Here is a 21,846-nt window from a genome sequence, read left to right as displayed (position 1 = left end):
AAGTATATTTTTATTGATTTCAGACAGGGAGAGAGAGCTGGAAACATCAGTGATGAGAGAAAATCATTGATTGGCTGCCTCCTGCAGGCGCCATATTGGGGATCTAGTCTACAACCCAGGCATATGCCCAGACCGGGAATTGAATTATGACCTACTGATTCTAGGTCTATACTGAACCACTGAGCCATGCTGGCTGGGCGAAATCATATTTAAAAAATCATATTTAGTCATAGTCGGTTTGGCTCAGTGGTTGGAGCCTCAGCCTGAGGACTTATCGGTTGCAGGCTCCAGACGTGCAGCAACCAAATGATGTGTTTCCTTCACATTGCTTTTTCTCTCTGACTCTCTTCCTCCCTTCCACTCTCTCTAAAAAGCAATGGAAAAAATAGGATTAACAACAACAACAAAATAAATAAATAAATAAATAAATAAAAAGATTTATTAACCCTGTTAAATTTATTAGTTTTATCGATTCATCTGTAGATGCTTTCGGATTTGCCACACACAATTTTATCACCTGTGAAGAATAACAGTTTTGTTTCTTCCTAGTAAACCTTTTACTTTTCTTGCCTTACTCCACTGGCTAAGGACATTCAGGGACAATATATGTAGCTCACTTTTTTAAAAAAAACATATTTTTATTGATTTCAGAGAGGAAGGGAGAGGGAGAGAAACATCAATGATGCAGGGGAATCATTGATTGGCTTCATCCTGCACACCCCACACGGGATGGAGCCCACAACCCGTTCAGGTTCCTAGGTGGATGCTCAACCACTGAGCCACGCCGCCGGGCTGTAGCGCACTTTTAATCACTACAAAGTCCTTTTGCCTCAAACCAACAGCTTGGAATTGTTGGTTCCCTGCTGCAGGGTCAGAAGTAAGAAGCCCACACTCCTTTTCCAGCAACTGCAGAGACAAAGGCAGAGTACGCCTCTCTAAACCTTCTTCCAATCCGGAAGAAGGAGCGGGCCGGCCCTCCGGTTGCCACGCAACGGCGTCGTCCTGACCCGAAGTCGGTGCCTGCGGGCTCGGGGCACGTGCCGCCTCTTTTGCATTCTGGGACTACAACTCCCACAATGCCGCGCGACGCGGGCCGCTCGCCTCCGAAGAGGGGGAAGGGCCCGGCCGGCGGGAGGCGGAGCGGAAGCGGAGTGCGAGGGACGAGCAGAGTAGAATCTCCACAAGCTGGAAACCAACCTCGCCGCCGCTTCCCAGTCGCGTCCTGTCTTCATCCCGACCTGGAGGCTGCTTCACTAGCGCGGGACGCCACTGACGCCCTCGAATCGGCTTTCGCCGCGCCGCCCAGGAGCCTGCCGGCGGCGGCGTCGGTGACAAGTAGCCCACCGGCAAGGTAATGGGGAGGGGGCAGAGGGAAGCCGGGGTGGAGGCGTCCCGGGCGGCCCGGCCCGCGTCGCTCGCTCGCGACACCCCTCCGGCGGCGGCCGCCCCTGCTCCGTTGTGCCCCGCCCCCCGCCGCACCCCGGTCGCTGCCGCGGGGCGTCGGAGGAGACCTGGCTTGGGGACCCGCGGCGGCGGCGGCGGCGAGGGGTCAGGGTGGGGAAGGGGGGTGCGCGGCTCTTTGTCCCCCCGCCCCTCCGGGTCTGACAGCGCGGGGAACCGAGCGTGGCTCTGGCTGCGTGGTCGGAGCGGGGCGGGCTGGGTCCCGCGGCCGCCCGCGCGGGGTGCGCGGACCTGAGCTGCAGGGATGGAGCGGGCGCCGCAGCCGCGCTCACTTCTCTTTCTGTGTTTTGACAGCGGGGCTCTGTTCTACTCGGTCGAGGTCAGAAACGTTCACATCTATAAGAAGTGTTTGAGTTTATTTGAGCCAAACTGAGGTTAATTGTCGGGGAGCAACATCTCAACAGATGGATACAATGCCCAGGGCCATGGCAGTTTTGCCACTTATTTCACATATCAGAACCCAAGGGTAAAACCGGAGGGGGTTACCTGAAATCCATTGGTGATAGATGAGGGAGATGGGAGGAAGCAAAGCAGTGAGATCTGAGATTGGAAAAAAAGTAAAATGGGTGAACACCTACTTTTATGCTGGTGGTATGGGATAGTTAAAACAATTAACAGATAACGAGAACAGTGAAGGATTCTGTGCTCTGATGCAGTGATTGTACCCGAGGGGTCTGGAAAAAAGGACATCACCATGACATTCCAAAGGTATGTTCATGCAAAAAAACCATAGACAGGCTCGGTTAAGGGAAAGATTGACCTTTGTCAGGGAAGATACCCCCGAGGACAGGGCTGCCCTTGCTGTTAGTTAGGAAGTTTTCATGTCAGACCATCGCTGAGTTTGTCAGGTTCACCATGCTGGTTTCCCCCCAGCTGCTCAGATTTAGTGTGTGGCCCCTTTTGCTTCCACAACTTTGAGAGATAAAAGTCAAGTGCCCCCCAACTCCTGTTTAAACTGTCACAAATAATTTTACTTATTTTTTTGTTACTCCTCACCCGAAGATATTTTCCCATGGATTTTTAAAATATATTTTTAAAATATATTTTATTGATTTTTTACAGAGAGGAAGGGAGAGGGATAGAGAGTTAGAAACATTGATCAGCTGCCTCCTGCATACTCCCCACTGGGGATGTGCTCACAACCAAGGTACATGCCCTTGACTGGAATTGAACCCGGGACCCTTGAGTCCGCAGGCCGGCTATCCGCTGAGCAACACCAGTTAGGGCCCCATTGATTTTTTTAGAGAGAGTGGAAGGCGGGGGAGAGACAGAGAGGAGCATCAATGTGTTTCACACTTATTGGTTGCCTCCAGCACGCATCCCAGTCGGGCAGCCTGCAACCAAGGTACTTGCCCTTGACCAGAATCGAACCCAGGACCCTTCAGTCCGAGCGCTGAGGCTCTATCCACTGAGCCAAACCGGCTAGTGCTCAAATGCCCCTTTTTAGCTCCCTCTTCAAAACTCAACTCCTGGGTGACTGGTCAGGAGGAACTGAAACTACTCTCAAAAGTGTGGCTCAGACAGCCTGGGTTCCAATCCTGAGGCCTGAGTTTTGTCACCGATCAAATGGCAATAAACTGCATACCTTTAAGTGGTGAGGATAGTAGTATACTTACAGTGCCACGAATTCTTTATTTAACAAAAAATAAATCTTTTGAATATGATATGTTTATTAGCTGCACTGAAGTAGCCTCTGGATTTGTGAGTTTTGTTTTTCTTTCCATAATCACTATCACTCTAGTGTTCTTCACTTTGTGCCTTGTGCACCTTAAACCTAAGCAAAGAATTTAAAAGAATATGCTGTCTTAATTTACACTGTTTTAAGATGGCTGAGAACGGTCTTAGGAAATTGATGACTCTGCTTTTCTGTGGATCAGCTTTGGAAATACAGACAAGAACTCCTTCACCCCCCTCCCCCCAGCTTTGTCCTTTGCGGGATCCTTAGAGGAGCTTAAGTGTTTTGGCAGAGTCAGCATCTGCAGTCCTGAGGAGGGGTTTCACCATCTTTTCAGCTTCACCCTCTTTTCAACCCTGTATCAAACTTCTTTTTACTTCTCTCTGTTCTTTCTCACTGGTTATTCATTTCCTCCCTTTGGGATGGATCTGTGTTTCCAAGTTGCAGTTTTTGTTCTCAGGACAATTGATTTGATGTAATACATTTTGTAAGGAAATGACTTGAAATATTTCACATTAGCCCCTCTTTCGTTTGGGTTGTTCTTGCACTGTTTTCTCCTAAATTTGACTGATATTGGTGATGAGTTTTTCTTCAAAGAAATCTTTATGGTCCTTAGTTGAAAAAAATTTTTCATTTAAAATGTCTGTTTTGTACTATTTTGAGTTTGAACACTACTGTGTAGTAGGTAAAATATGTCCTGAGTGATGCTCTATTTGAATGTACAGTTATAGTGGGGCCTGATGAATATTCTGTGTAATGTCTTTAGTGACAGATGTATTTAAAAATTTTTTTTCAGTAGAAACGGAGAAATCTAATGACTGTATTTCATAAAGATAACAGAGAGCCAGAGAGTATGCAAGTGGAAAACTTAAACTGTGGGAGATGGCATATGCACATAAAGATTGCTGATTCATTTAAAAACATGTGGCAAAAATACTTGTTTTGGAAAAAAAAACGTTTCCATGTTGGTGCTATTTAGAATAGTGGAGGACAGAGGGTGATGACTACAGGAACAGGAGTCCTTGGTTCTCGTCCGGCTCTGTCACGACCTGTGTGACCTTAGGTTCCGCTGTGGTCCTGGATTTCCTCCTCTCTAAGCTAGTGAGTTGGTCTGATTCCAAGGACTCTTCTAGCTCAGACTTTCAATGATAAGGGTTTTTAGGCATTCTTTTTAATGTGGGGGAAAAAAAAGGATGCAAACCTTTTCAGTCATTTATTTGTGTGTATTTCCACCTTGAGGAAGGCGATACATGTGAAAGATCTAGAAAGCTGCCACAAACCCGAATCTCTTTCATGATCTGCATGTGCTTCCTCTGCATTGTTGACATGCTTAGCTCTCTTCCTCCTTACTTACTGCTTGTACCTCTTTTTTTTTTTTTACTCATAGCCTCAGTTTACCTATTATGTCTGCTTCTTTGTATACAACTCTGGTTGTCAATCCCCTAATCTAACTTCATTGTTTCTTTTTTGTGAATTCTTTCCCCTTTTGCTCCTGCTCTCAAATCAACATCCTGGTTTTCTTAAGGGCCTCTTTTTGTCCAAGGCCTCAGGCAAAGGTGCACAGTGCTAGTCTAGTCAGCTGTGGAAGGGGAAGTGGGGTCATGTGGCACAAAACATGATTGGCTGGGGCTGTGGGCAGGTCAGACTCTGTGACTGAAATAGCCAGTACTGCATAATACATTTTAGATTAAAATTTTACTATGGCATAGTGACTGAGTAGTTTCCCGTTTGCCTTAACATGTTCTATTCTTAACCCTGACTTACTTTACCCAGATTTTTCTATCTTTTGCACTCTTCAGTGTTGTAGTCTTCTCTTCTCTCTCCCAAAAGTGCCATCTAAAAATGATCTAATATCTTTAGCCCTAGCCGGTTTGGCTCAGTGGATAGAGCATTGGCCTGTGGACCAAAGGGTCCCGGGTTCGATTCTGGTCAAGGGCGTGTATCTTGGTTGCCGTCTGCTCCCCAGCTCGGGCCCTGGTTGTGGAGCATGCAGGAGACAATCAATCAATGTGTTTCTCTCACATCGATGTTTCTCTCTGTTTTTCCCTTTCTCTTCCCCCTCCCCTAAAATCAGTGAAAAAATACCCCCAGGTGGGGTTTAACAAAAAACCAAAATAAAAATGTTCTAATTTCTTTAGATATGATTTTTCTGTTTCCCAGCGGGAATTTTAGTGTAGCTTTTCCCAAGGCAGTTACCTTTTAAATTCTTACACCTATTTGGGAGGGAATGTGTCCTGTTTTAAATTCCCCCCCCCCCCCCCCCAGATATTAACCTTAGGCAATATTATGTAGAGAAAGTATTTTAGTAATTTAAGACATTTAGAAATGCCCTTTCCCCCTGAAATTACATTCCAAGATCAAATCTGTGGAGAATTTGTTTCTGAGCCTTTTTTGGAGAGAACTTTCTGAACCTCTGAGCTCTGGTGAACATACTGTGTCCTTTTTGTAATAAATATCTGCTTCTCTAGCTGTAAATTTCTTAGGAGACTAATAGCCATTCTTGCAGTAGTACCTTTGGCTAAGTGAGAGGGTCTCTGCTTGCTAGTTGCTGATATTATTGCTGTAGGTAGTTGCTTTAGCTGTGGCCATATTGGTTCATGAAGCAGATTGCCAAAGAAGTGCAGAAATGCGATTTGAAGGAGAGGTTTTTAAGGTAGGATTAGCCATCCATTAATATTTTTAATGTTGCTATTGCAATATTTACATAAAAATACAAGGAAGTATTTCAGGACAGGTAGCGTGAAATGCAGTGTTTTTAAATTTTTTGACTGCAGCCCATAACAAAAGTCTATATCAAGATTCCATAGATGTATAGCTCTGTGTGTGCATGTGTGTACCTGTGTATGAAAAAGATATATATATGTAAACTAAAAGAAAAGTTTTGCAAAACAAAATCTGTAGTGGGCGCAGTCTACTCTGATGGTTTCTATTTTATCTTGTTTTTTAAACAAATGCCAGTTGCAAACTATTAAGTCAATTTTGTTTCTTGTTTTTGGAAAACATTGGATTCCTGGGTTGAAAGTTTGGATGCCTAATTTTCCCCTTTTGTTTGATGTTGGGTAGTCACTTCTCTTTGTGCATCACATTATGTTTATGAGAGTGTTCTAGTTTAAATATTCACCGATTATCTGTCTTTATTTATCCTTAGTAATAATGTTAGATTAATATATTTGTCCTGGCTAGGGAGAAACCACTGACAATTTGCTTAAATATCTAGTTGTTTGATGTTTGCTGTTTGGACTTAAACCAGATCTTTGGAGCTTTACAGATCTCCAAAGGTCTTGCAAATTGGAGTGGGGACGTTAAGTCCAGTAATAAATATAAGGAAAACAATTTTCCCATGTTCTTTGTTTTTGATATGTGTGTGTTCTTTAACAAGGAATATTTTAGAGTTTGAAAAAATTATATTAAAAATGCTTAATAACAATAAATTAACTTGACAGTGGATTGCTACCTAGACTTTATTCCACACCCCATCTTGCCACTGCCCTTTCATATTAGAAAACACCAATAAGAATACATTTTTCTGTATAAAGATCACCATATTAAATCATTATTGTTCCTGTATATTACCAAACAGCAACTGTCATTCTCATAAGAAAGGGGGACACAGCTTTCCTTGCTTGCAGCTTTCCTTCTGTTCACTTTGGATGATTTCTGCAAACCAGGCCATTCCATGCTGGGGATTGGGATCCCTCTCATTCTCATTGGTTTGTACTGAGGAGGGTAAGAATAAGGAATTTACTGTCTGCTCCCAAGATTCTGGTCAGAAAAGAATTCTAAAGGTTTTAGTTAAAAGGTAATTGGAACCAGACTTTGTGCTTCTTTTTTCTCAGATCAGAACTCCGGTCTTCCTTGACCTTACACCTCATTTAGACTCCCTAGACATTCTCACATTGTCCTGTTTATTTTCTCCATAGCAATTTACAGGCTGAATTTAGTTTGTTTCTGTGTTTGCTTTTTTTTTTAAAATTAAATCTTTATTGTTCAGATTATTACAGTGGTTCCTCTTTTTCCCCCCCATAGCTCCCCTCCACCCAATTCCCACCCCACCTTCTGCCCTCCCCCACCCCCACCGCTGTCCTCATCCATAGGTGTACGATTTTTATCCCGTCTCTTCCCGCACCCCCCACACCCCTTTCCCCCTGAGAATTGTCAGTCCACTCCCTTTCTATGCCCCTGATTCTATTATATTCACCAGTTTATTCTGTTCATCAGATTTTTTTATTCACTTGATTTTTAGATTCACTTGTTGATAGATATGTATTTGTTGTTCATAATTTGTATCTTTACCTTTTTCTTCTTCCTCTTATTATAGAATACCTTTCAGCATTTCATATAATATTGGTTTGGTGGTGATGAACTCCTTTAGCTTTTTCTTATCTGTGAAGCTCTTTATCTGACCTTCAATTCTGAATGATAGCTTTGCTGGGTAAAGTAATCTTGGTTGTAGGTTCTTGGTATTCATCACTTTGAATATTTCTTGCCACTCCCTTCTGGCCTGCATAGTTTCTGTTGAGAAATCCGCTGACAGTTGTATGGGTACTCCCTTGTAGGTAACTGACTGTTTTTCTCTTGCTGCTTTTAAGAGTCTCTCTTTGTCTTTTGCTCTTGGCATTTTAATTATGATGTGTCTTGGTGTGGTCCTCTTTGGATTCCTTTCGTTTGGGGTTCTCTGTGCTTCCTGGACTTGTAAGTCTGTTTCTTTCATCAAGTAGGGGAAGCTTTCTGTCATTATTTCTTCAAATAGGTTTTCTATATCTTGCTCTCTCTCTTCTTCTGGCACCCCTATAATTCGGATGTTGGTACACTTGAAGTTGTCCCAGAGGCTCTTTACACTATCTTCATATTTTTGGATTATTTTTTCTTTTTGTTTTTCCGGTTGGGTGTTTTTTGCTTCTTCATATTTCAAATCTTTGACTTGATTCTTGCGATCCTCTGGTCTGCTGTTGGATTTCTGTATAATATTCTTTATTTCAGTCAGTGTATGCTTAATTTCTAGTTGGTCCTTTTTCATATCCTTGAGGGTCTCACTAGATTTATTGAGGGTCTCACTAAATTTATCGGAGGTTTCTAGAAAATTCTTGAAAAACCTTATAACCGTGGTTTTGAACTCTATATCCAGTAGTTTGCTTTCCTCCATTTCTGACCTGTTTCTTTGTCTCCGCATTTTGGCTGCTTCCCTGTGTTGATAGAGTGGCTTTCTGTGCTAGGTGTCCTATAGGGCCCAGTGGCTCAGCCTTTGTGGGCGTTGTGCACAGTCTTGTTGTAGTTAAGCCTTGATTGTTGTAGGTATCACTGGGAGGAATTGACCTCCAGGCCAATTGGCTGTGAGAATCAGCTCTGTCTACAGTGGGAGAACTTCTGTGCTGGGGACACCCTTAGCGGCAAGACTTGCTTCAGTGGGGCTTTGGTGCTCACTGAGTCTGCCCCCTGAGTGTGTCCCTTATGGATCTGAGGAGTTGTAATCTGGATGGTCCCACTTGGAGCACTGGGTACACTGGCTCTTGGATCTCTAATGAGGTGTTAATTTAACCTCTGCCTGAGGCTACCCAGCAGGAGCTACGGAGAGATCTACAGATTCCTCTTCTTTGTTTGGGGTTTGGAGGTGCCCAGATGAGGCCCAGCTGTGAAGCATTGTAAGCTGCTGTGGGGCCTTGGGCCTTCTTTTGGATGTTCTGGGTCTCTCTGACCCAGCTGCAGTTTGTTAGGTAATTTTAGATTGCAAAGGGCCAGGCCTTTCATATGCAAAAGCCTCTGCTCACAGCTTGGGTGGGGCGCAGTCTCAGGGAATCAACAGGGCGGAGCAAACAGTTATGGCTGATCCTCAGCCCTGCCCTAAGAGGACCCGGGTCTCACTGTTCCTCGGTAATCGCTGCAAGCACCTCTGAGAGAAAGCTGCCCTCGAGTTCCGCCCGATGCCAGACAGTCCAGTTTCTCCTGTATGAGTCTGGGTCCCCAGAGACTCGCCCGTAACTCGAGTTCAGAGCAGTCAGGAGCTTGAGACTCCCTCCCGATTGAAAAAGACAACCACGTCCTCAGTTGCCAGCCCTTTCCGAGTGCGCCTCCGTACCTCTGCGCTTTACTTCCGCACCTCCTCTGAGTCTCAGTGTGCTTTTCTCTTTCCTTCTAGTTGTAGAATTTCCACTCAGCCAGCCTTCCTGTGGTTCTGGATGATGTCCGTTTTGTCTTTTAGTATATTTTTGAAGTGGTAGTGGGAGGCAGCAATTTCAGGTGTTTACCTATGTCGCCATCTTGGTTTCTCCTCTGTGTTTGCTTTTTTATTGTCCTACTTCTACTAAAGCATATTCTCCAGAAGAACAAGGATCCTGTTTTATCTTGTTTCACCTTTTACATCTCCAGTTTCTGCACATAGTAGGTGCTTTAATAAATATTGTGAATGAATAAGTGAGCAAAATGAATGAATAAACCAAGTTCTTTGATGCTTTAAATGAAACTGCATGTGGTAAAGGCTGTGCTTGAGCCTAGGCCTTTATGCATCCTCTCCTCAGTTCCTTCTCCCCAAGTTCTTTTTTTTTTTTTTTTTTTTAATTTTTCTTCCTAGTGTGTTTGCTGGTCATGGTGAAGGTGTCTACTTCCAGAAGACCTTGTATTTATCTTTGTTTACTTCATATCTTTTCTATTGTAGTATTTTGCCTATGTAAAAAAAACACAAAGATCTAAGATTGCTTAAATCCTTTTTGTAGCAACATTGTAATACTTTGATTTATGTGAATAAAGCATATTTAAAACTTAAATGTGCCAACTTGATAATTGAATGAATAGCACAAGTTATATATCTTAAGAATTTGCTCTAAACTGCCATTACTATTTTCTGGTTATATTCTTTTAAAGCAAAAAATACTAGTAACAAGCTTCACTTAATGTTACTACTCATTCAGTGGAGGCAGAGGAGGTAGTGTGGTATAGAGAAAAACCTAAATAGTGAGTTAGGACCTGTGTTCTGGACCAATACAGTTTTTCCCACAAACTGATTGTGTCATTTTAGGCAAGACACTTAACATTTCTGGGCATTGGTTTCTTCATCTGAAATATGAGGGGATTGGATTAGATTTCTTCCCAGGTTCTTCCAAACTAGAAATGGATAATTGAAAATAGTTTAATTTTATCTCAAAATTTCTATCTTCTCTGCCCCGTCACACCCAAAAAGCATTGCAGGGAAGTCACATTGCTGCTTGGGAGGAGGTGGGGTTAGGCCAGCCGTGGGCAAACTACGGCCCGCTGGCCGGATACGGACCGTTTGAAATGAATAAAACTAAAAAAAAAAAAAAAGACTGTACCCTTTTATGTAATGATGTTTACTTTGAATTTATATTAGTTCACACTAACACTCCATCCATACTTTTGTTCCGGCCCTCCGGTCCAGTTTAAGAACGCATTGTGGCCCTCGAGTCAAAAAGTTTGCCCACCCCTGGGTTAGGCTCAGGGATGTGTTCAAAGTGAACTATAGGGCATCTATGCTGATTGTTCACCAGGCTCTGTGGGATTTGTGGCAGCAGTGTAGGGCGTGTTACCCTTAAGGGACCTGAGACGTAAGGAGAGAGGGCTCACGTGATTGGATGACACTATGTGTAAAATCAGTTGGTGTAAAGTAATGTGCCGTGAGAGTTAGAAGATGAACATGGGTTAGAGTAAGCTAATGAGGTTTTGAAATTCTTTTGGCTAAGATAGCATTTAACGATATGCTAGTCTCATTTTGGGCTATTTGGAAGATGAACTGTTCTCATCATCATCTTGATGTTATGTCATCTTTTAGTACTGGTAATTAATTAATTCTTTTTTTTCCAAGCAAATAATATACCTTAATCACAATGGATTGCTTCTAAACAAGCCTTTTTTATGTTATTTATTTATTTTTTTAATCCTCACCCAAGGATATTTTTCCATTGATTTTAGAGAGAGTGGAAGAGAGAAAGACAGAGAGAAATATTGATTGAGAGAAACACATCGATTGGTTGCCTCCTGCAGGTGCCCTGATGAGGGCCCGGGCCAGGGTGGAGCCTGCAACCAAGGTACATGCACTTGACCAGAATTGAACCCAGGACCGAAGGGTTCACAGGCCAACACTATATCTACTGAGCCAAACCAGCTAGGGCTTAATTCTTTTAAAAAAAGATATTTTATTGATTTCATAGAGGAAGGGAGAGGGGGAGAGAGAGAGAGAGAAACATCAACATTGATCAGTTGCCTCCTGCATGCTCCCTGACTGGGAAGTGAACCTGTGACTTCCTGGTGCATGGGTTGATGCTCAACCACTGAGCCACACCAGGCAGGCTTATTTTTATTATTTAAAAAAGAAGTTGTGCTAGGAAATAAATTTTTAGGGCAAGAACATAGTTTCCCCTAGTACCTAGTATATACTGCCCCAGTAAATATCTGTTAAGCTGTGACATGTATTTTTTGACTCCAGATATACTTTTACCTAAAGAATATACTCCATTAAACATAATTAAAGATTATATAAATTATATAAATTTAATTTTAAAACATTTTAAAATTAAATTTATTGGGGTAGCATTGGTTATAACATTATACAAGTTTCAGGTGTACAATTCTATAATACATCATTAGTATGCTCACCACCCAAAGTCTGGTTTCCTTCTGTCACCATATATTTGAACCCCTTTACCTTCTTCATCCTCTCCCCACCCCTTGAAGAATTTTCTTCACTGGAGACTTTGGTGATTCATACATGTTATTACTCTTCAGGTCTTTCTAGATGCCGTAATTATCATGACCTTTCTCTTTTTTAAAAAATTGAAGTATAACCTTTTCTTTTTTCTTTAAATTATAAAAATACATACCTGCATCATTTAAAATTTAGAATTGTAAATTTGAAAATATTAAAAAAAATTTAACCTGTTTTAACACTTGTCATTACATCTGGCAAGTGTTAAACTTAGATGTATAAACTTAGAACTTATTGTTTTCTTTTTAACAATTTTTTATTGATTGAGGTATTACATATGTGTCCTTTTCCCCCCATTGGAGATTAAACCCTTATCTGAGATAACATTGGTAAATATGTTCTCTCATACAGTGGGCTTTCTTGTTTTGTTGATGGTTTCCTTTGCTGTGCAGAAGCCTTTTATTTTGATGTAGTCCCATTTGTTTATTTTCTCTTTAGTTTCCATTGCCCTAGGAGTTGTATTGGTGAAGATACTGCTTCGGCATATGTCTAAGATTTTGCTGCCTGTGATTCCTCTAAGATTTTTATGGTTTTTCCCGTCTTACGTTTACGTCCTTTATCCATTTTGAGTTTATTTTTGTGTATGGTGTAAGTTGGTGGTGTAGTTTCATTTTTTTGCATGTGTCTGACCAAGTTTCCCAGCACCGTTTATTGAAGAGACTGTCTTAACTCCATTGTATGCTCTTTCGTCCTTTGTCAAATATTAATTGAGCATAGTGGTTTCGGTCGATTTCTGGGGTCTCTATTCTATTCCATTGGTCTGTATGTTCTTGTGCCAGTACCAGGCAGTTTTGAGAACAGTGGCTTTGTAGTATAGTTTGATATCTGGTATTGAGATCCCTCCTACTTTGTTCTTCTTTCTCAGGATTGCTACAGCTATTTGGGGTCTTTTTTTATTGCAGATGAATTTTTGGAGAGTTCGTTCTAGGTCTGTGAAATATGCCGTTGGTATTTTAATGGGGAGTACATCGAATCTATAGATTGCTTTGGGTAGTATGGACATTTTAATGATGTTGATTCTACCAATCCATGAACCACGGTATGTTCTTATGTCTTCCTTTATCTCTTTTTTTCAGTGTCCTGTAGTTTTCTGAATACAGGTCTTTTACCTCCTTAGTTAAGTTTACTCCTAGGTATCTTAATTTTTTTGATGCAATGGTAAATGGGATTGTTGTTTTTAATCTCTCTTTCTGTAAGTTCACTATTGGTGTATAAAAATGCCATAGATTTCTGGACGTTAATTTTGTATCCTGCTACATTGCCGAATTCATTTATTATAACTTACTTTTAATCTTAGGATTAATGCTTCTTAAGATTCTCTAATTGCCATTAGTAATATTTTCTAGTGACATTTTCAAATATTGGCACACTTACTTATATAGTACATTTTCAAATATTGGCACACTTACTTATATAGTAGTTGTGTGTTTTGTTTTTTTTAAGTCAGATGGGTATTTTGATTTTCCAATGTTTCACTTTTCTTCATTTCTAACTTGTAAGTTTGGCATCTACTTTTTTTTTTTTTTAAAGAGGAGAAGGAATAGTTTTTAGACATTTAGATTGGTGACCAGTTTTGAATAGACTGAAATCTCCTATAAATCTTACATTCATAATTTTAGCTACAAATGACAAGAAGTCATTCAAAGAATTTTATGATTATGATGGTATTTTAAAAAGATATTTTCAATGAATCGACATTTCTGTTTGAAATTTTTGAAGAGCTATGTAAAGGAAACTGATAAAGACCTGAAAGTTTGCTGAGTGGTGGAGAAAGTTGGCAAAGAAGATGATGTAGTTCCAAATCAAAACTATTTATAGAAACTCTTCTTAAATATGTCATTGTTTATTCTGTTACTGATATAGGTTATGACTAATGGCCTTTTTTCTTCTCAGTTTTACAGAGGTAATTGAGAGTTGGAGGCAATCTTGCTGAAGATGAAGCATATACCATATTAGCAGAGGAGGAGGAGGAGGAAATTTTTTTTCCCTTCAAAAATCTTGATTGGTGGCTTGCCTTTAGTTACCACTTTTTAGCTGAGTCTGTTTGCTTCAGGAGAAATGATTTTTGCAATCTCCAGAAAAAATATGTCCCAGAAATTGAGTTTACTGTTGCTTGTATTTGGATTCATTTGGGGATTGATGTTACTGCACTATACTTTTCAACAACCAAGACATCAAAGCAGTGTCAAGTTACGTGAACAAATACTAGATTTAAGCAAAAGATACGTTAAAGCTCTAGCAGAGGAAAATAAGAACACAATGGATGTTGAGAATGGTGCTTCTATGGCAGGATATGGTAAGTTAACTGTAGACTATTTCTGGTTTTCTCCTCTTAAACCTATCCCGATTTAAAGATAGTCATGGAAAAAGAAACAAAATAAAGATAGGTCATGGAAGTCTAACTCTTTACTTAGTGCATTGGCCTCTACAAATAATGTTCTCTTCACTTTTTATTATGAAAAATTCAATTGCACTGAAAAAGAAATAATATGATATTCATATATCCATCACATTAATTTAATAATTATTAATATTTTGTAGTATTATGTCTAATTCTTTTTTTAAAATATATTTTTATTGATTTCAGAGAAGAAGGGAGAGAGAGAGAAACATCAATGATGAGAATCATTGATCGGCTGCCTCCTGCATGCCCCAACTGGGGATTGAGCCTGCAACCTGGGTATATGCCCTTGACCAGAATTGAACCCGGGACCCTTCAGTCCACAGGCTGACGCTCTATCCACCGAATCAAACCAGCGAGGGCCCTGATACATCTTATTAATATAAACTATCAGGTGTAGTCCCAGGGGCCCACCATGAGTAACAAAGACTTTACCACTCAGGAAATTCCAGGTGTTTAGAGCTACCTCCCAGGAATCCGTGATAAAGGCCAGCTAATTATTATACAATGTATTGTAATCTTTGGGTATCCTGAATCTTAGTGTATCTAGGTTTTTCCTCTTGACCTAGTCAAATTCCCTAGAGGAAGAGTATAGGTCTCCCAAGTGTTCTGGGACCTGAGTGAGAGGAAAAGACTGGAGGAGAAGGGGTAGCCTCAGCACTTACTATGTAAACTTCCACTACGCCCCCAGTGTTCAGTGTGGTCCCCAGGTCCTCAGCTGCTTACTAGCCTCAGAAAATACATGAGATTTTCTGCAATGGGGAGGGGCTGTTGCCCAGTTTTGGAGTGGTATAAAGACTATAGGAATCAGATTGCTTTATAAATGTTCATCTAGTCCTGTTTTGTTTTGTTTTTAATATATTTTTATTGGTTTCAGAGAGGAAGGGAGAGGAAGAGAGAGAAGCATCAATGATGAGAGAGAATCATTGGCTGCCTCCAGCACGCCCCCTACTGGAGACCAGCCCACACCTGGGCATGTGCCCTTGACCGGAATCGAACCCGGGACCCTTGAATCCACAGGCCGATGCTCTATACACTGAGCCAAACCGGCTAGGGCTAGTCCTGTTTTTAATCCCTTCTTTACCCCTGTTTTTATTGGTACTGGGCCTTTTAGGGTGGGGTTCGGAGGAGAAAATCAAATTGCTTCTTGGTATTTTTCCTCTTTTAAGATCCAACGTTTTCAGGTCTGCTAAGTCAGTTAGTGCTCATCTGCTTTTCAGCTTCTGGAATTTTGTTGTTATTGTCTCCTCTTGTTATCTTTGGCCTCCTGGATTTAAAAAGGAAAGAAAAAGAGAAAAAAACACCTTCATTGTTTTGGTGGCATATTCAGAGGCATCAGAGGTTAAATGCCTTTGTTCAGTTTACCATCTTTATCTGGGAATCCCCTGGACACTTTCCATCTTTTCTTTTCCCTCTTGATGTTTTTTATGAAGTGATGAGGGTCAAATGTAGATGACTATAGTTGAAGGGGTTGGCATAAATTGAGATTGGTGTATTTGTGGCAGATGTAGATGCAGGTTATATTGTTTTGCATTCTGCTTAGTCCAATAATGAAGAAGCAATTCTTTTGGAACCAGAGAAATACTTGAAAACAAAATTCATTCTACTTGAGCAAAATAACTGTGATATTTTAAAAGGTAGAACTGTCTATGCTATGCTGCCCAGCTTTGTATAACAACTCAGTTTTAAAAGCAAAAATGAGACCCTCTACACCTGATATTTTATAAGCTGCGTGTTTTAAAAATATATATATTTTTTATAGATTTCAGAGAGGAAGGAAGAAGGAGAGAGAGATAGAAATATCAATGATGAGAGAGAAACATTGATTGGCTGCCTCCTGCATGCCCACTACTGAGGATTGAGCCTGCAACCTGGCCATGTGCCCTGACCAGCAATCAAACTATGACCTCCTGGTTCATAGGTTGACCCTCAACCATTGAGCCACACTGGCTGGGTGGGATTAACTTTTTTTTTTTTTTAAATATATTTTATTGATTTTTTACAGAGAGGAAGGGAGAGAGATAGAGAGTCAGAAACATCGATGAGAGAGAAACATCAATCAGCTGCCTCCTGCACAGCTCCCACTGGGGATGTGCCCGCAACCCAGGTACATGCCCTTGACCGGAATCGAACCTGGGACCTTTCAGTCCACAGGCCGACGCTCTATCCACTGAGCCAAACCGGCTTCGGCGGATTAACTTTTTAACCAGACTTTAAATCTGTTTTATTGCACTGGAAAAATGAGAGTTTCCCCCATATTTATAACACTGAAATTCCCTTAAGAAGCTCTGATGCTATTGATTACAATAATTAGGCCTTTTCTATTTGTGATCTGAGTGCTTTCTCTCTAGTATATTTTCTTTCAGATGACTTAATAATTGCTCACTTTTTCCCTCAAACTATGAAAACACAAATATTAATGTTTAATATGGTTTATTTTGATTTCTCCCCCCCCCCCAACCCCCCAGCGGATCTAAAAAGAACAATTGCTGTCCTTTTGGATGACATTTTACAGCGGTTGGTGAAACTAGAGAACAAAGTTGACTATATTGTTGTGAACGGCTCAGCAACCAACACTACCAATGGTACTAGTGGGAATCTGGTGCCAGTAACCACGAACAAAAGGATTAATGCATCTGGCAACATTAGATAGCAGTTAAAGATCACCTTGTGCTGCTGCATCCCCATGGGTTAGATCCAAGGACAGAAAAGCTTTTAAACCGCTGGCTAGGATAGAGTCATACTTTGCAAATACTCTGCATTTTCAAGGAATATGCTGGAATCATGGAACTCTTATTCTGTATATAAATTTTTAAAAGTTATTAGTTTGCTTTTAGGCAAGTCTCTTCAATGCTGAACTGTATCCTTAAAGGGAATTTGGTAACATGGTTGATGTGGTTTGCAGATAGGTGATCTTTATATAAACCTTTTGAGTTTGAGATCAAGCTGAAATAAAAACACTGAAAGACATGGCTTCATTTCTAGAAAATATTTATTTAAATATATAACATGTTTTTCAGACAAGTGAAGAATATTGTTATTGAATCATTCTGTCATTTGTTCTCAATATATATAACCTTAGACTGATACTGTTAAAAAGTGTGCTTATTTCCAGTACTATATTTTGTTACTCAGATTATGAGCAGAGCAAGGAAGTATAATGTTGAAAAGAATGTTTTGAAATCATGACCCAAAGAATGTCTTCATTTGCACTATCCTTCAGAATAACTGGAGGTTAATTATTGTATATTTTTAAAAATTACATTTGTATGAGAATAATCTTGAAATGGATAGTAGCCACTGTCTGTAACCTATTCTTAACATTGGGACAATTAAAGAACATTAAGATAGTAATTTCAAATCTCATATGTAACATTTTCTTACATGTATTCTGAAGAACAAATGATATTTTTATGATGAGATAAAAATAAGTATTAAAAGTTTAGCCCGTTGAGTGTCTATGCTGTCAAGGAAGCACATTATTTCCATATTTGGATAATTTTGCCTTTATGTTGGCAGGGGAAGGGAGACGGAGATATTCGTGAGACTGGGGCTCTGAAGGACTTTAGCCAGATGCATAGATGTATAAAGGTATTTGTGCTACATTAAATTGCTTGGAAAATGTTAACATTATATAAGAGTATCCTGCTTTATGAAATTTTGGATTTGTATAATAGATACATTAGATGTTCATTTTATGTAATGACCACTTAAAATAATTAAAAACATTTAAGATATAATTTAAATTATGAAGATTGACTCTTCTTTCAGGAAAACAGTTAATGTATATAGCACAGAAGATCCTAATCTTGGGTAATTCTAGCATAGAGCAAAGGACACCTTTATTTAAATGTCCCTTGTAGCAGATTTAATTGCCATATGGTGCCCTATATTTCATAGTATTTATTCTCTATAATAACTGCCAAGTGCAGCTAGATTCTAGATTTACACTATATTGAATTTAGTTTTGGATATTATATTATTCATTATTACAATATGCTACCACACATAGTAGCAATAATTAAAATGTTTTATTAAAATAAATACGAAAAAAATTTCAGGAAAGGGAGCTTTCCAAACATTCTCTGTACTCTATGGAAGAAGTGAATTATATACCATTGTCAAGTGAAGTTTGGAATAATTGTTCTGTCTTTCTTATTAGATGTGGACATTTTTGTTTTTTTGTTGTTTTCAGGGATGAAATAAAATATATTATTTGTACTTACAGAGTGTTATAAGTTTTTTTCTTTACTGGTGATTGTGCATTTAATAATTAAAAGGAATCTTAGAAAATTTGGGTTTGTTCCAAGATATACAGAAAAGCAAAATGTGGGGGGAAAAATCCGAAATTTTTTTTACCCAGGGATAAATGCTGTTGACATTTTAGTATATAAATGTGAGTCTGATTTCCCCTTCTGACACTCTTCATTAACTTCTCATTGCTACTTAAAATCCAGCATTCTCACTGTGGCCTCAAAAGCCCTAATTTGCTCCCGATTGTCTTGTAAACTTTTACCAACCTCCTCCTTCTTAATTCCTCTCCAGCCATGTTGACTTTCTCTTCCTAGGGCATACCAAACATGTTTTTGCATCAGCAGCTTCAGACTTCATATTTCTCCATTTGTAACTCTTATTCCCAGATATCGTCATGGTTCCCTCCCTCACATTCAGATGCTCAAATGGTACTTCTTTTTTTTTTTTTTAAATATATTTTATTGATTTTTTACAGAGAGGAAGGGAGAGAGATAGAGAGTTAGAAACATTGATGAGAGAGACACATCGATCAGCTGCCTCCTGCACATCTCCTACTGGGGATGTGCCCGCAACCCAGGTACATGCCCTTGACCGGAATCGAACCTGGGACCCTTCAGTCCGCAGTCCGACGCTCTATCCACTGAGCCAAACCGGTTTTGGCTCAAATGGTACTTCTTAATGGAAGTTGTTTTTGACCACCTGCCTAAAATGGCATACCTCTAACATTCTTCTTATCCTTTTTCCTTTTTTTTCACAGTTGTGATATATATATAATATTAAATTGTATATTAATTTTTTTTTCCTGATGCTTCTTCGAATATGAGCTCCAGGAAGGCAAGAACTTCATTTCGTTCACTGGTAAAACCTGGGCATATACAACGTGTCTGACACAGCATAGGTGCCTGATGAATATTTGTTAAAATGAGTTACTAAACCATTCTACACTTTCTGCTTTGTGCATCTATATCTTTAGTTATATTATTAAAATTTATACTATACATTCTTTTTGTGCAATCTATCATGAACTTCTTTACATTACTTTCACGGTTATTTTTATTGATTTCAGAGAGGAAGGAAGAGGGAAAGAGAGAAACATCCATGATGAGAGAGAATCATGGATTGGCTGCCTCCTTCAAGTCTCCCAACTGGGGATCGAGCCCACAACCCGGGCATGTGCCCTGGACCAGAATGGTACCTGGGATCTTTCAGTTCATAGACTGATGCTCTATCCACTGAGCCAAACCAGTTAGGGCAGGAAATGAAGCATTTTGAACCACCAGTGCTTAGGAATTTACACATAACATTAGGTTATGCTTAATTTTGCTATAAATGTGTTTGTTTTGTTTGCTTGTTTGTTTCTCATCTTCATGAATTTAAAATGGAGGGGGAAAGTACCTTTACTCTTTTCTTCAAATTTGAACTGGGAGTCTGAAAGCCTTGAGTGATGGCTGAAGCCGGAGGGCCCCGATAGGGGACCTTGGCCAGGTCAGGAAGGCCTCTCTCTGGAGCAGGGGCTATGTCTTGCATATTAAATTAAAACTTGTCAAAATGGGAAAGTGTTCCAGGAGGAAGGATTTAGAGCAGGAAGGGTTTGGAGAATTCGTTTTTAATAATGTCTCCCACGTAATGGGATTGTTATAATAACAGTTATTGAGCATCTACTCAGGCTCTGTCCTGTGCCATGCTCTTCAATATCTCATTTAATCTTCAAGACTTTGTGAGGTAGGGTCTGTTAGTGAGGGAGTGTGGTACAGAGAAGCTGGAAACGGGGGCTAGAGTCATACCTTATAGACTGCATAGCAGAGATTCACACCCAGAAGGGTCTGTCGCGAGTCCGTGCTCTTGACTACCAGGTCTCACTAGCAGTTCTGCTGATCTTGGCATAGTAATCACAAGCATCCTCTTTACTCCCATCATCTAGTCCAGTGGTCGGCAAACTCATTAGTCAACAGAGCCAAATATCAACAGTACAACGATTGAAATGTCTTTTGAGAGCCAAATTTTTCAAACTTAAACTATATAGGTAGGTACATTGTTATTAACTTAATTAGGGTACTCCTAAGGCTTAGGAAGAGCCACACTCAAGGGGCCAAAGAGCCGCATGTGGCTAACGAGCCGCAGTTTGCCGACCACTGATGTAGTCCCTGGGGCCTAGCAGCTCCTCTGATCCAAGAGACAAATGCTTCTCCGTCCACTCCTCACTTTGTCCTCAATGGGTCAGCAATGTGCAGAGTCTGCAAAGACGTCACACTTTATGCACTTGGCTCTCAGGCGTTGGTGGTAGCCCACTCACTCAGCCTGATGGCCAAGGATGGCTGGGGTTGGGGGTGATGGGACATGAGTCAATTCCTGCGGAGGTAGTTAGAAGCACTGGGGTATGGTATTTGGGAGCTTATGGATGAACCTGCCACATAGTGTCTCTCACATTTGACCTTGGAATAAAGGGAAGGTAGGGGCAAATGAGTGCATATTCTGCAGGGTAAACAGAATCTTCCCAGTCTACCCTCAAGGCCATTTTCTGTACCCATCATGGGATTCAGGGCACTTTAAACTCACTTCCGGCAGTTCTCTGGTGCTAAAATTTTATTTGCAAAGTTTAGGTTAGGGACTTTCTGGGACCAAAATATTTAATTTTTCACTTCCTAGAGGCTAGACAAAATGGTATGCAAGACCACACTCTTGGTCTATTATTTTGCTCCTTTTAACCTCTTTATGTTTTACAAATGGATCCATCAGTGATTTTTTTTTTTTTAAAGAAGCCTGCAATTTTCTTATGACTTGGCTGTGTCTAAGATTGTCTCTCTGGGTTTTCTAAAATGCTAACCGGCAGAGCCTTAAAAACCTCAAGCTATTTTTCCAAAGCTTGGCTATTGACTTGCAAGCATTTTAAATTGCAGAAGCTCTGGATCCACCTTTCTGCTTCATCTGGGATGGTTCGTGCACTGGTCCTCAGCCAGGATTGACCTTCCATGGAGAGGTGAGGTGAAAGTGATATGGAAATCCTCATTGTTTTTAGCATTGTCCATTATTACTGGCCCATATAATAAAAGGGCAGCTATTTCTTTGGTCTGCCTCTGAACCTGATTATTAAAAAACTAGAGGCCCGATGCATGAAATTCGTGCAAGGAGCTCGGCCCTCGCAGCCCTGGCTGCCCCGGCCAGCCCTCCCAGCCCCTCAGCCTCTGCCAGACCTCGCAACCCCTCGCAGCCCTGGCTTCGTCTAGAAGGTCATTCAGATGGTCATCCGGAAGGTTGTCCAGACGGTCGTTCTGTTCAGTCTAATTAGCATATTAGTTCTTTATTATATAGATAGACTAGAGGCCCAGTGCATGAAATTTGTGCACT

The 21,846-nt window shown here is 40.5% G+C and overlaps 1 protein-coding gene across 2 annotated transcripts; it reads left to right on the top strand.

Moving 5' to 3' along the window:
• Nucleotides 1-1,122: 1,122 nt before the first annotated feature.
• CCDC126 (coiled-coil domain containing 126) lies at nt 1,123-18,472 on the top strand. 2 transcript variants are annotated; one of them, XM_006088798.3, is made up of 3 exons: nt 1,123-1,351; nt 13,740-14,142; nt 16,716-18,472. In XM_006088798.3, the coding sequence occupies exons 2-3, from the start codon at nt 13,905-13,907 to the stop codon at nt 16,898-16,900; spliced, it is 423 nt and encodes a 140-aa protein (XP_006088860.1). In that variant the 5' UTR covers nt 1,123-1,351; nt 13,740-13,904; the 3' UTR covers nt 16,901-18,472. The 2 variants fall into 2 exon arrangements, with proteins under 2 accessions (XP_006088860.1, XP_023609616.1); XM_023753848.1 differs by lacking the exon at nt 1,123-1,351 and adding an exon at nt 2,148-2,169.
• The last annotated feature ends 3,374 nt before the right edge of the window (nt 18,473-21,846 follow it).

The sequence above is a fragment of the Myotis lucifugus genome, unplaced genomic scaffold (genome assembly GCF_000147115.1).
Source record: "Myotis lucifugus unplaced genomic scaffold, Myoluc2.0 scaffold_52, whole genome shotgun sequence".
Taxonomy (NCBI): Eukaryota; Metazoa; Chordata; class Mammalia; order Chiroptera; family Vespertilionidae; genus Myotis; species Myotis lucifugus.
The sequence above is the reverse complement of the archived record's forward strand: the minus strand, read 5'-3'. Positions and strand labels throughout refer to the sequence as shown.

Bases quoted from the DNA above. Each gene is read 5' to 3' on its own strand.
- CCDC126 (XM_006088798.3), top strand. From the start codon at position 13,905: ATGATTTTTGCAATCTCCAGAAAAAATATGTCCCAGAAATTGAGTTTA. The intron at 14,143-16,715 runs GTAAGTTAACTG...CCAACCCCCCAG, and splicing joins TGCTTCTATGGCAGGATATG to CGGATCTAAAAAGAACAATT.